Below are 12,448 nucleotides of genomic sequence, written 5' to 3'. Positions count from 1 at the left end.
CAAGAAAGATAAATACTCCCCAGTTAGCCCCAACAAGAACTTAGGAAGGAAGGATCAAACTGACAACAAAAAGAACACCTGATTCATAAACCACCCACCCTTTCCCTTGTCCAGAACCCCAAAACTTAGGGGTGACATCTGTAAACAATGTGGATTCGAAGCAAATGCCACTGAAACCTGGAGCCCCAAGAAGACCGCACCCCAGATTCTCATGGAAAAAGCAGCCTCTCGCTCCATCCGCATAATGTCCCACAAAAGAATTCCCAAAAGCCATTCAGGCTAATGTTGGAATTAGCAAAAATAAATGAAAGTCACAGAATTTGGAGACAGGGAGAAAACCTGGGTGTCATTTAGCCCAATACCCCTGATATTCAAGTAGAGGAAAACTCCTACAGTGTTTTATATGGTTGAACCACAGCATTTACCACAGACCTTGGTGCAGGGGCAGGGATAAATAAATATTTGTTCAGTAATGGATGGATGGGCATAGTGGTTTGAAATCACACAGAAAGACAGTGACAGGGCTAGGATTAAAGGATCTAGAATATCTCTACATTTGTTAGTTAAAAAAGAAACCCTTAAGACTGATGATCACCAGTTTTTTTTTTTTATGCTCATTATTTCATTTAATCCTGACAATAACCCCACGAGGTAGACTTTGTTATACCCATTTTATATGTGAGGAGACTGAGGCCCAGAGGTAGATATATCTTGCCCAGGGTCACATGCTTAGTGAGTAGCAGAGCTAGAATTTGGATCCAGGTTTGTCCAACTCATAGACACTTACAGATACTCCAAGCCCAATGTAGGGCTCAAACTCAGGACCCTGAGATCAAGAGTCGCATGCTTTACCAACTGAGCCAGTCAGGAGCCCCTGTCCAACTTATAAACTCAACACTCCACTCCAGCGTGTACACTCTTATCCAAGAGTCACTGCAGGGAACATGCTCTCCCAGCCCCAGGGGACTTCTAGAGCACCCTCCTTGGTCATCAGCACATACGGAGCCAAGAGGTCTTTTTACGATTTTCCTCGAAATATCTAAGTTAATCTACAAATGGAACTTAAGAATTCAAGCTCCTCTCAAATCCATGATCATATCAGACATTTTAGAACATGGACTTAAAACACATGTTCTTTTCTTTATGCTTTTTCTAAAACGTTCTCATTTGAGACATCCAGAAATATCCAATCACCTAAATAGGAGACTGCACTAACAGCCATCCATAAAGTAATGGCCAAGCAAATGGACTGGGTCAGGGCTGCTGGGCCTCACCTCAGGGACCAAAGCAGCCCCTTCCCACCCTGTATCACTCTTCTCAGCAACCAATGCAGGTTTGCTCTCCCACAAACCCTAAACCATCCCGACCACCATTCTGGGTCTTTTTGAATGGGAGCAGCTCCTTACCGGATATCCCCACGAGCCATTCCCCGCCTGGAACTTGGAGTAGTAGCTGCTCCGGCTGGTGGTCCCATAGTTGTTGTAATTGTCGGCCAAGCCATCATACATGGAACCTTGAGGACAAAGGCAGGGGGTTAGGACAGGGATGGCCGTGCTCTTCACTCACCTCTCCTCCCCACAGCACCCAGGTCCACCATGCCCCGTGGAGGAGACCAGGGCTGAGCTCTTGAAGGAGGAGGATAGGAAATACATCATCTGCTTGCCATCTCTGTCTCTCTACTCTACCTCCTCCACAGTCAGGGCCAAGGAAGGACCCAGGCCGACTGCTGCAGGGACAGCTCTGAAAATCCTGGTTGAGCCCTTCCTGGGCTGACTGAATGTCTCCCTGTTACTTGGGGTCAGTTGACACCTACAAGCCAGGAGTTGGCCTGGAGGGCCATGGAGCATCGCCATTCCATTCCAGGGAATCATGACTCCACATTCCACAAGGATAAGCTCCCCACTGGGGGAGGACTGGCAGGATCTCAGCATTCCAGGTCCAGGGCCCCGAGGTTAGAGCCACAGAGCAGTGAGGGCTGATCAGAGTCCAGTTCGGGGCAAGACTCTGGTTTCAAACCTCAGCGTCCGGCCCCCACTAGTGACGACGCGGTCTTTTGTCCCTTCCTTCATCTGCTAGGTGCTCCAGATGGTGAAGGGGGGGTGGCCACCAACCTCAAAGGCCCCAGTGAGGATTAATTAATGTTTTCAGAGTGCTTGGAGACCCACAAATGACAGGCTCCATAAGAGGACAGAGTGTCATTAGGGTTATTAGTGGCAAAATGGCTTTGAATCACATAAATCCGAACTGGTTTTTGGGCTCCTGGTGGGGCTGCCTTCCCTTCTCCCCTTCACCAGTGGCAGGTGGGCCCTAAAGGACAGTCCCCCAACTCTGCCAAAGCTGGTCTGTTGGCTGCCTTACTGTCCTTGGAACACGGCTGACTGGGACATGGCCGTGACTTTGCTCACACCGTGCCCCTTGCCGAGTCTGCCTTCCCTTCTTGGCCACAACATTCAGATCTCACCTATCTTTTTTCAAGGCCAAGTTCGGAATCTCATCCCTTTGGGGAAGCCTCTTCTGTCCAGCCCTGCCCAGGGCGATCTCTCCTATGTCTAAACACATCCTTCCCTGCTGTCTGGACCCTGAGTCACATCCTGCCTGTGGTCCCATTCCCTACACTGGGATCTGCATGAGGGGGAAGCCAGGGCTCTATGGCCTGGACACCCAGAGCAAGGCTTGCTCCACACTCGTTTTATGTGATGAGCCCTCTGGGGAAAAAAAGAAAAGTGGGATCCAGTGAGAGCCTCCTAAGGGGGATGAGCACTTCTTTTCTCTGAAGTGATGGCCAGACTCCAGCATCAGAAACCCTATCTAGGGGGAAGGGTTTGACAGTGATCTTACCTGGCCAAATTAGCTCCTTCCCATCTGCCACATCACACGCACTCAGATTCCTAAGCCTTTTTAGGGTAGTGGGTGTGGGGGGGTAGCATTTGAGCTGAGAGAAGGAATAGCGCGGTGTGGCGGCAGCTTTGGAATGTGCCAGCTATCTCTGCCCGGTGCCATTTCCTCTGTCTGAAGCCAGCCAGAGGGCCGCCCCGTTGCACACAGGAGGGGCCACTGCCCCGATTCCCATTCCCACCCCTCCCCTGCCACCATGGAGGATCAACAGGCCATTAGGGTTATCGGCTGTGGCAGAGATAACTTGCCCTGAAAGCCTAGAGGTGTTGACATTGGTCTTGGCTCTGACATTTGGGCAAGTCACTTGCTCTCTCTGGGCTTCAGCCCCTTCAGGAAGGGGCTGGCCTCTCTATACCCCAAAGGCCCCACACAGCTCCAGGGTCCCATGGCCATGCGATTATAGTAACCCATGCATGCCCCGTGGCATTCAGAGAAGCTTGCAAGGAAGATGGGGAGACATCAAAGGCTACAGCACCATCTCCTTTGCTGCCTGCCTCGGGGTCCTTCCAGAGGTGTCCTGCGGGCCCAGGCCTGACTCCTGAGGGGACTCTTCTGAGCCTCTGACTTAATCCAAGCTCCCCTACTGAGTGCAGACAGTTGGTTCCTCTTCCTTTCTCAGGAAGCTGCCCCCCTGGAAAGGCTGCCTTTGTCAGGAGGAGTCTGGAAGCCATCTCATGGGCTCAGCCATCCCGAACCAGCTCACACCAGGGAAGGGGCTGTAGCCAGGACCCTAGGCATGCACGGTCAGGCCCTGAGGCAGCTGACAGCCAGGTCTCGTCTGACTCCCCTCTGTCTAGCCTACTTCTATCATCCCTTCCAGGGTTTGACGGGCCAGAGTTCACTTGGCTGTTGCCCCGTGAGCAGCGATGTCTCACCCAAGGGCAGCTGTGGGTCAGCCAGCTGCTTTTAGATGGAAAATCTGGGGTGGTGACAGACAAAGAGTTCTGTGGAGCCCCAGGGAGGCCTTCTGCTAGGGGAGGCATCCCCAGGAGGCTCAGTGGAGGGCAGGCTCCCATGGGGCCTGCACTTCTTCTCAAAAGGGAATCTGTCAGCTGTGACATCACTCACCCTCTTGGTCATCAGATGAAGCATCTCCTCCCTCCATGCCCTGCACCTGCCTGCCTCCCTCTCACATAATCTCCATGTGGGAGGTAGGGAGTTCTCTGCCACGGAGGCAGGGGTGAATAAGACCTCTGGAATGCCCTATCCTTCCAAAAGCCAGTCCCTGTGTCCCAGTGGTGACTTTAGTGATGACAGGTGTGGGCTATAACACTCACTTCTGGTGGGGCCAAGGCCTCCAGGCCCTTCCAGGTGGCTCCTAAAGGCACTCTCTAAGATCCATCTGCAATTGGGAGTCAGATCACCTGACTCCCACCTTAAGATGCTTTGCTTGGCTTCCTTGTGAGAATGAGGCTGCCATCACACCAGCCAGTGCTGCTTCTCTGGCAGTAGGGTAGCTGCACTTGGGGCCAAGATTCTGAGGTAGAGGAGGAGTCCAGAGAAGTTACCTACCTGAGGTCACACTTTGCATTGTGCCCGATGACCAAAGACATACAGGTAGGAGGTGAGGTGAGCTCTATTAATAAGAGTGCTGCTCCCTTCTCCTGACCCTAGGGTGTCTGGCTGGTACACATGACCCCTGGAAAGTCAGGTTCAACAGCAAGAACATGGGGGTTCTCAGTGAGAGTGATGGTAATAGCTCTGACAGCTTTCCCTTCTCTATCGAGTCCCCTGACTTCTTCACAACTCATTTCTAGGGAGCCTTTCCTGATTAACTCCACCTGGTCCCATCACCCCTGGCTGACTGCCTCCTCAGAACAGGGGCACAGGCAGGTGCAGTCGGTTCTCCATCTCATGACTGTGCTAGTGTCCACCATCATGTACTTCGGGCACTCACTGAAGCAAGCATCGTGTCTCTTCTTTCCCTGGGGTCTTGGGCACAGGGCATGGCTCTGGCTGGAGTGGGCCAAACCTGGACTGAGTGGGCCCTTTTTGTCAACCAATTCACCCCTCATGGTGAGGTGCTTAGGTGCCTGGAGGCTCCACATCCCCCAAACTGCAGTATGGGACCAGGGTCCTGGAAGGCTACTCAACCAGGCCCTCCTCCCACCCAAAAATGTCCCTGGTGGGTGGGGTAATCCAGGGAGACAGAGGATCTGAGAGCAGCTTGAGAACAGGCACAGTCACCTCCTTGAGGAGGATCCTTGGTGTTGGAGGAGGTAAGGGGAGGTGATCCCAGCACCCAGCTCACCCCACAGAATCACCCCTACTCTCGTCGCTGAGCACCTGCATTCCCACTGTTTCCTCCAGAAGGGTGCACATGCCAGAAGCAAAGCGTGGGCTTCTCAGTGGAGCTGGCTGATAGTCCAACTTGGGCATTGTCCCCAGGAGGCACATGCCCACCCACAGAACCCCGAGGTCGAAGAGCAAATGTCTCCGAGAACGTATTGCTTCCTCCAGCGTACGATCCATTCCAGCAGCTCTGTCCGCACTGCTGGTCTCATCTGTGTCAGGGTTTCAGGGTGTAAACCCATCTCAAAAAATCCACCACTCAGATCATCAGCATCCCTGGATGCTACTTCCCTTCGCTGCCTGAGATGATTATCGGATTCTCTCTTGTGTCACAGGGGCAGCGAAGCTTTCTCGCCCACCAAAGCTTTGAAAAGGGAAGCAGCTTTTTTGTTAGGATACACGGACTTCTCTCTCCAAGGGGGACAGGCAAACCTTGGCAGGGATGACTCATCCTTTTCCACCTTCCAAGCTTTCAAATCAGTCACACCCACCGCACCTGAAACATTCTTTCTCTTCTTCTCAGCCAAACCCTCTCCCGGCATTCAAAACCTTGCACAAAAATCAGCTTCTTCTAGAGGTGACCCCACCCAGCTCTGGGCACTCCAAGCCCTCTAGCGTAACCATGTCAGCTTTCTGGCCAGCTGCTCTACCCACTCCTTGCTGGCTTGTGTGTTCCACGGAGTGCGGCTTCTGTACATGGGTGTGTGGGTGTGTGTGTGTGTGTGTGTGTGTGTGTGTGTACATGCACATGTACTTACGGGCCTTTCTCCCAGAAAGCAAGGAGGCTGGGAACTCCCTGAAGCAAGGGATCTTCTGCTTGCACTAGATCCCCACCCCACTCCTGATCCCAGGACCAGGGTCTACCTGGACAAGGCACTCATGACTTCCGCCTGCCTGATGAACAGGCTGCCCGCAGGGACAGAGGTCATCTGAAACCCCTCCCCTCCACTCCCTCCTTCCCCCAGATCCCTCTCCTTTGCTAGTCAGGAGGGCTGTCGCAGGGCATGCTGCACTGGATGTGTATCTATTGCTTGATCTGTGTCCCATAAGGCCCATGTCTCTTCTGGCTTCCCCATTGAAGTAAAGCCCATCTGCTCCTCAACACAAAACACTTGGGAAAGGAAGCTCATTATCTTTTGGCCCTGACAATGCTTTTATTTCACCCCCTGAAATTACTTTCACCCATGGTGCTCAGTAAGGCTAGGCCCATAGCAAGAAGAATTTAAATGAGGTACTAGGAAGAACTGCCTGAAGATACTTCTGGGATGATGTCCCTCCGAGATGGTCAAGATTGGGCAGGAGCGGTGCCCGTGGGAACGTTCAGGTGCCCAAGGGAGGGGAATGGCCAGATGTCCTCCCATTTCCTTCTGCCCAGGCCAGCTGGGAGCACTGTGGACATTCCTATCTGGAAGCTTCCATGCCTGAGGAGGGCAAGGAGTTCAGCACACCCTCACCTGGCACTTTGGCGTGGTTCTCGCCCTTCTCCTGGGCACGTGTACAGAACAGAGATGCTGCTACAGCCTGTGTTCGCTCCTCTCCCTCCCAGCTCTGCTGGGACGTGTTCAAGCCCCGCTCTGCGGCAGCCCCGCTTCTCTTCCTGATCGTCTGTTCCTGGCCACCGCTAAACTCAAGGACTGGATAGCGGGTGGGAGCGTCTTGTGGGAACAGGGCCGGCACGGGGGCAGGGTGGTGGATTCGTGCGGACAAAGGTCAGAACAGGACGCAGCCACCTGGCTGGGGATCCAGACTAAAACATTGTCATCAGCAATTACCGTATTAGATGTCTATCCATCTTCGTGCATGTGTGTGTATGTTTGTGTGTGTGTGAACATGTGTGTGCATCTCATGAGGGTGATCCTCATGCCGGGTCTAAGTGTGAGTGAAAGATGGGGACCAGAGCAATGATTCCTTAACTTAGTTGCACATCAGAACTGCCTAGGAGATTTTAAGGGTCCTGATGCCTGCACTGTCCCCCATAACTCACTAAATCAGAATCTCTGGGGGTGGGACGCAGGCATTCGCATTTTTTAAAATTCCCAGATGATTTCAATGTGCAGCCAGGTTTGAGAGCAGCAGAGTGGATGGCTTTTGGTATGTTAGGATGTTTACAAGAGGGAAACCTTGATGGACACTCACTGAGGGGAGGAGTCTTTTTGTAGGACAGCTACAGACAGTTTGGGGAATGGTCTGCAGAGGTAGGGAGTGATGTGATCTATTTCCAGAGATGGTTACCATCACAGCACACTTTGGAGATGATCTAATCTGATCTCGTACAGTTGCAGAGGCCCAGAGAGAAGCAGTGACTTACCCAAGATCACACACCAGCCAGGAATCAATCCAGGTAGAACCCAGGTCTCCTGACACCAGGCTGGACTCCTGCACCAGTGCAAACTGCAAGGTTGGGTGTGTGTGTGCAAGCATGCCTACAGGCGTGTACGTGCATGGGTGTGGGTACACATGTGTGTATGTGTGTGCGCCCATGCGCAGTGCACGCCTGCAAAGAACTTCACATGAGGATATCTAACATTCTTCCATCTTATTTTGTCCAAATATCACACATCTTCTAGGGGTCATACCCCATGGCAGAAGTAGTTTCCAGATTTTTAGACCTGGAACGATTGGCTTATTGATATTTATAATTTGGTGTGTGGGGAGAAAAATTTGTTTCTTTTTCTTTTTTCTTTTTTAAACCTCTGCCAATGAACTTAGCAAAGAAGCAGGGTCCAAGGAAACAGCATTTGCTGTGAAACATTCTGGAATACTTGGCATTTTTGTATGTGTTGTAACAGGCAAACGGAAATTCTGGTAAAACCTCAGCTTCAAGCCAAGATACATTGTAAAGAAACAGGAATTGGTTCATTTGAAGTTTAATTAGGATGTTTTGCTGCTGGAAAAAGTTAAAGCTCAGACATCCTTTACCTTCTCCCATGCCAGCTTTGGTCCCGAGAAAACAATGCCAGGAGTGATGTCTGTTCGTGGACTGTGGTCAGGAACGGACAACTTTCAAGAGACTAGAATGAGCAGAACCTCACACGGGCCGAGGTTCATGCTGAGACACGGCCAAATGCAAATACAGAAATGCCAACAAAGGCGGGGTCCCGAGGCAGGGACCTTCACCTGTGCATGCCATGGCCACCAAGCCAATACAAGGCTGCCCCCTAGGACGGCCTCAAGTAGTAACTGCCCTGCGAGGGATAGATGCAGGATGACGAAGTGGGGAACAGGCACCTTCCCTAGCCCAGCGTGGCCCCAAACCTATCTCCGACCAGGGAGAAATCCAGGTTTGGCCATGTTAGATAGGAAATGGTAGTTCTGAAAAGAAAGGAGAAGGTTGAAACTAAAAAAATCACAGATGTCTAAGCAGGTAGTGAGACAAACAAGGACAATGACACTGTTAGTGCTGGGATTTCTCTGGAACGAGAAGTGATACGAAAAAGAAAGTTGGTGTCAGTAGACTTTGTGTGGGATGTATATTCATGGTGATATTGATTGCTGAAGTTGGACCAAATGGGATTCGAGTTAAGCTTTAGGAAGAGGTTCCAAATGAAGTTCTAAAGAACCTGAATGTGGAAAAGCATTCCCTTTGGGCTGCCTAACTGATGCACTAGCCCTTGACCCCCCAACAGGGCAGCTCATGATGAGCACCTACAGGGACCTTCCCGCCTCAGGCAGCTCAAGTCTCCCTAGCAAAGATCTTTGGCTGAGCAGCCCCATCCCCTGGGTTTCCTCCTGCTTCCCACACAGTCTGAGAAGACACCCTGCCACACACACACAAGGACACTCTGGAAGCACAGGAGAGCAATACTTAATGGCCAGTTCAGAAAAAGACCCAGATGGGCAGGCAGGTTCAGAGCAGCCTCCTTCTGCAGGGTCTCCAGACCCCAGAGCCCCCTCCTCCCTCCCTGGGGACATCCTGACCAGGGCGAAGCATCTATCTCATCTGCTGTGTTTGGGGGAAGGCATGGGTGGAAATAGGTATGGAGTGTCAGGCTCCTTCCACAGGGCTCCCCTCTGAGCCCTTGGTGGCTCAATGCCCCCTCACCGACAAGACAGAGGAGAACCTTCTTGGGGGCAGACTCTGGAGAAAAGCCGATTCTATTGCTGGGATCACCCATGGCCGATTCCTGACTGTCCTTCACGGGGTATGAGGAGTGGTGGCTGCCTGCCAGGCAACCCGTGAGGTGTGGCTGGCCTTCTCTGGGGCGGGTGTTCTTAACCCGGGGAGCCCTGGTGGGATTCAGGGGCCCCAAGAGAACCAAACACCCTAGAGAATTCGACTCTTCCCTCTTGAAGGAGGATTCCAGGGTGTCCGGGGGGGGGGGCGGTTAAGGCAATGACCCAGGGTATGGTCCTTCCACAACTGCCAGCTCGCTCCTCCCAGCAACCAGAGCAGGTGTATGGGGTATAAACCAACACAAAAAGAGAGAGCAAATTTAGTAGGAATGGCCACTGAGCAAATAGGGAATGCTTGGGTGGTTCTGATGAAGAGAAGGGGGAAATCTGATGAAAACAAAGCCAGCTAAACCAGAAACACCAGCTCCAAGTGACCCAACTGCCTCTTCCACCTAGGGTGCCTCTGGGGAAACTGCCCCTGTGGGAACCTCACCAGAGCTGAGGGGAGAAGGGACACACCTACAGGGTCAGTCCTTGGAGAAGCCTGTTTCTGGAGAGGTATGCATTAGCCAAGGAAGTCAACCCTCACCTGGCTGAAGTCCCCTGGAGGACCTTGGGATGGAGAGAAGGAGATCCCACCGAGTAGATGTTACCCACAAGGGGCAAGGTCAGAAACAGAGCACTGCATGATGACAGACACTAGCCTGCCTCCCCATAGCTGGGAAGGAGAAGGGGTGTTTGGGACACCGGGGATTTTTGAGATTTTTCTGGAGCTGTGAGCCTGGAGCTCAGGCCAGGGATGGCATGGGAGTGGGAGAGGGACAACTAAGTCTTATGCCGAGAGTAGGTTGCCTTGAGGTGTGACTGGGCTGTGCCCAGAAATGGGGACTTTTTTTTTTTTTTTTAATTATCCCAAATCTACTTCCAAAAAAGGCTAGTAAGCAGCTACCAAAGCACCAAATAAAAGAGGAAGCAAATGCTCTGGAGTCTGTATGACCTTGAGTGGAAGTCTGGCAGGAGAGGAACCAGGAGTCCAGGCCAGGGCAAAGGGTACACACAGCAGCAAAGACCTTTAGGTTTGGGGTGCAGGGAAGTCCTCGGCCAGCCATTTTCTCTCCCTCAGCTCTACACAGGGGCCACTCAGGAATGAGAGAGAGAGGGAAAGAGACCAAGCTGGAGTAGGAAATGTGAGCCAGTGTGTGTGTGTGTGTGTGTGTGTGTGTGTGTGTGTGTATGGTGGGAGATGGGCAGGGGTCTATCTGTCTCCTTTGCCTCCTTCCTCTTTACTACTCCCCACTCCCCTTACTCTCTCTTCGAGGTCTGACTCCATAAATCAGTCTTGGTTGACCAGTACTGGTTTACAGTCTGAAGAATCTTTATTAGCATTTACTAAGTTTAACTAAACCAGTAAACAGAGAGTTTGCTGGTTTGCGTGTAATTCTTACTGGGAATCTTCTGTATTAAAGTATGTGGTCTAAAAATTCTCCACAAATGCCCCTGTCAGATATTGTACCTTCCTCCTTGAGTTTCAGGGGTCCTAGCCCTTTCTCCTAGGCTCCCGGCTTGGGGGACCTCAGCACCGCGAGTGGGGACAGCCGGCTGATGGCCGGTCAGGCTGAGCACCTGAACTGGACAAGTGCTCACCATGAGGGCTCAGCCCTGGGCGCCTTCTGGGATTTCCAGCCTTGCCAACCTCATTTCCTACCCTCCTCCTGACACTTGTTCCTTCCTACTTAAGCCAGGTGAAGTAGGGAGAATCCGGTGGGAAAGAAAGCTTCTGCATTAGCTACTGAGCGAAGAGGACATCCGCAGCCGCCCTTCCCGGGCCTCGGGGAGCCTCTGGGCGCGCACTGGTCCTGGGTTGACCTTCCAACCAGACTTGCTTCTTCCGGGTGTGAGGCTCCCGCTAACGCGCTGCGGCGTTCCAAGGCCTGGTCCCCGGTCCCGCAGTGCCTGTCCTGAGCCCCAACTCCGGTCACAGTGACTCCCTCGCCCGGCCCGGCGGCCACGCACTGGTCCCACCTGGAGAGGGAACCTGCCGGCCTGGGCGCCGGCTACCTGGCTACCTGCCGTTGGCGCCACCGCGGGGAGTGAGCGGGACCCACAGCCTTGGGGAGACCGAGAGGCGGGGCCTGTTCCGGGGGCAGTTTGGGGAAGAAAGCCTCCCGGGCTCTGGGTGCCGGGTCCACGGGCGCGCGGGCGATGCTCAACCGCGGCGCGCCGGAGAGACGCCCCTGGCCGTGGCCCCCTCGCCCCGCCGCGCGAGCCCGCCTTCGCGTCCCCAGCCTGGGGCGCGCGCCAGCCGCTCGCCCGCCGCCGCCGCACCCCGTCGGACCGGCCGCGCAGACCCCGCGCTCCCTCGCCTCCCCGCAGCCTCGGGAGGCGCGCCAGCTTCGGTCCCCGCCGCGCGGCCGAGGGGCGCGGGGCCGAGGCGCACGGGTCGCGCGGGGCGCCGAACCTTTACCTCGGTTGGAGTGGCTCAGGGTGGACGACTGGGAAGACTTGGGCTTCTGCCGCTTGACGGTCATCATCACCTGCTCCTGCACGCGCTGCCTGCCCGACGTGCCCGTCTTCATCTTTTGGTCCGAAGGCAAAGCCAGCGTCGAGCTGTCCTGGTCCGGGAAGCATTCGTACGCCAAGGCGGTCTTGAGCGGCGAGTGGTTCATGGCGGCGGGAGGCGCGGGCCGGGCCGGCGAGGGGCGGCGAGGGGCGGCGGGCGGGCGGCTGCGGCTCTGCTGTGCTCAGCGACTCCCGAGGGCCATAGAGTGAGTGGTCCTGGTGAGGCTCCCGGCGGCGGCTCCTGGCGCCTCCGCCCCGGCTCGTCCCCGTGCTGGCACTGGCGAGGCCCGCCCTCGGTCGGACTGGATATACCACCCCTGCCCTGCACCACCCACTCCACCGGCCGCGCGCCGCCGCCGCCGCCGCGGGTGCCGAGCTGCAGGGCGCTGCCGCTGCGGGAGCGAGCGCTCCTGGGGGGCAGGGCTGCGAGGCCCGAGTGTGGGACCTCGGCGTCTCCCGGCCCTCCGCTCCTTTCTCTCGCTTCCCAGCCCCGTGACGTGCAGGAGGTGAGGCCCCAGGGAGACGCCCCTCTGTCCTGGCCCTGCTCCCTCACGGAGAAAGTATGTGCTCAGCTCAGGAACCCAGGGAG

At 54.4% G+C, this 12,448-nt stretch overlaps 1 protein-coding gene across 1 annotated transcript in view; it reads right to left on the bottom strand.

Annotated features, from left to right (window-relative positions):
• Positions 1 to 12,231, bottom strand: part of PKP1 (plakophilin 1) — a 49,475-nt gene extending 37,244 nt beyond the window's left edge. Inside the window, exons 1-2 of the mRNA XM_081824976.1 lie at positions 11,765 to 12,231; positions 1,407 to 1,513 (exon numbers count right to left, since the gene is read on the bottom strand). Coding sequence (XP_081681102.1) covers positions 1,407 to 1,513; positions 11,765 to 11,966 — 309 coding nt within the window. The 5' untranslated portion in view covers positions 11,967 to 12,231. The remainder of the gene's footprint in view (positions 1 to 1,406; positions 1,514 to 11,764) is intronic.
• Positions 12,232 to 12,448: the final 217 nt, after the last annotated feature.

The sequence above is a fragment of the Leptonychotes weddellii genome, chromosome 6, assembly GCF_054177405.1.
Source record: "Leptonychotes weddellii isolate Sample4059 chromosome 6, ASM5417740v2, whole genome shotgun sequence".
Classification (NCBI taxonomy): Eukaryota; Metazoa; Chordata; class Mammalia; order Carnivora; family Phocidae; genus Leptonychotes; species Leptonychotes weddellii.
Note: the sequence above shows the minus strand (reverse complement) of the source record. Positions and strands in the feature narration are given on the sequence as shown.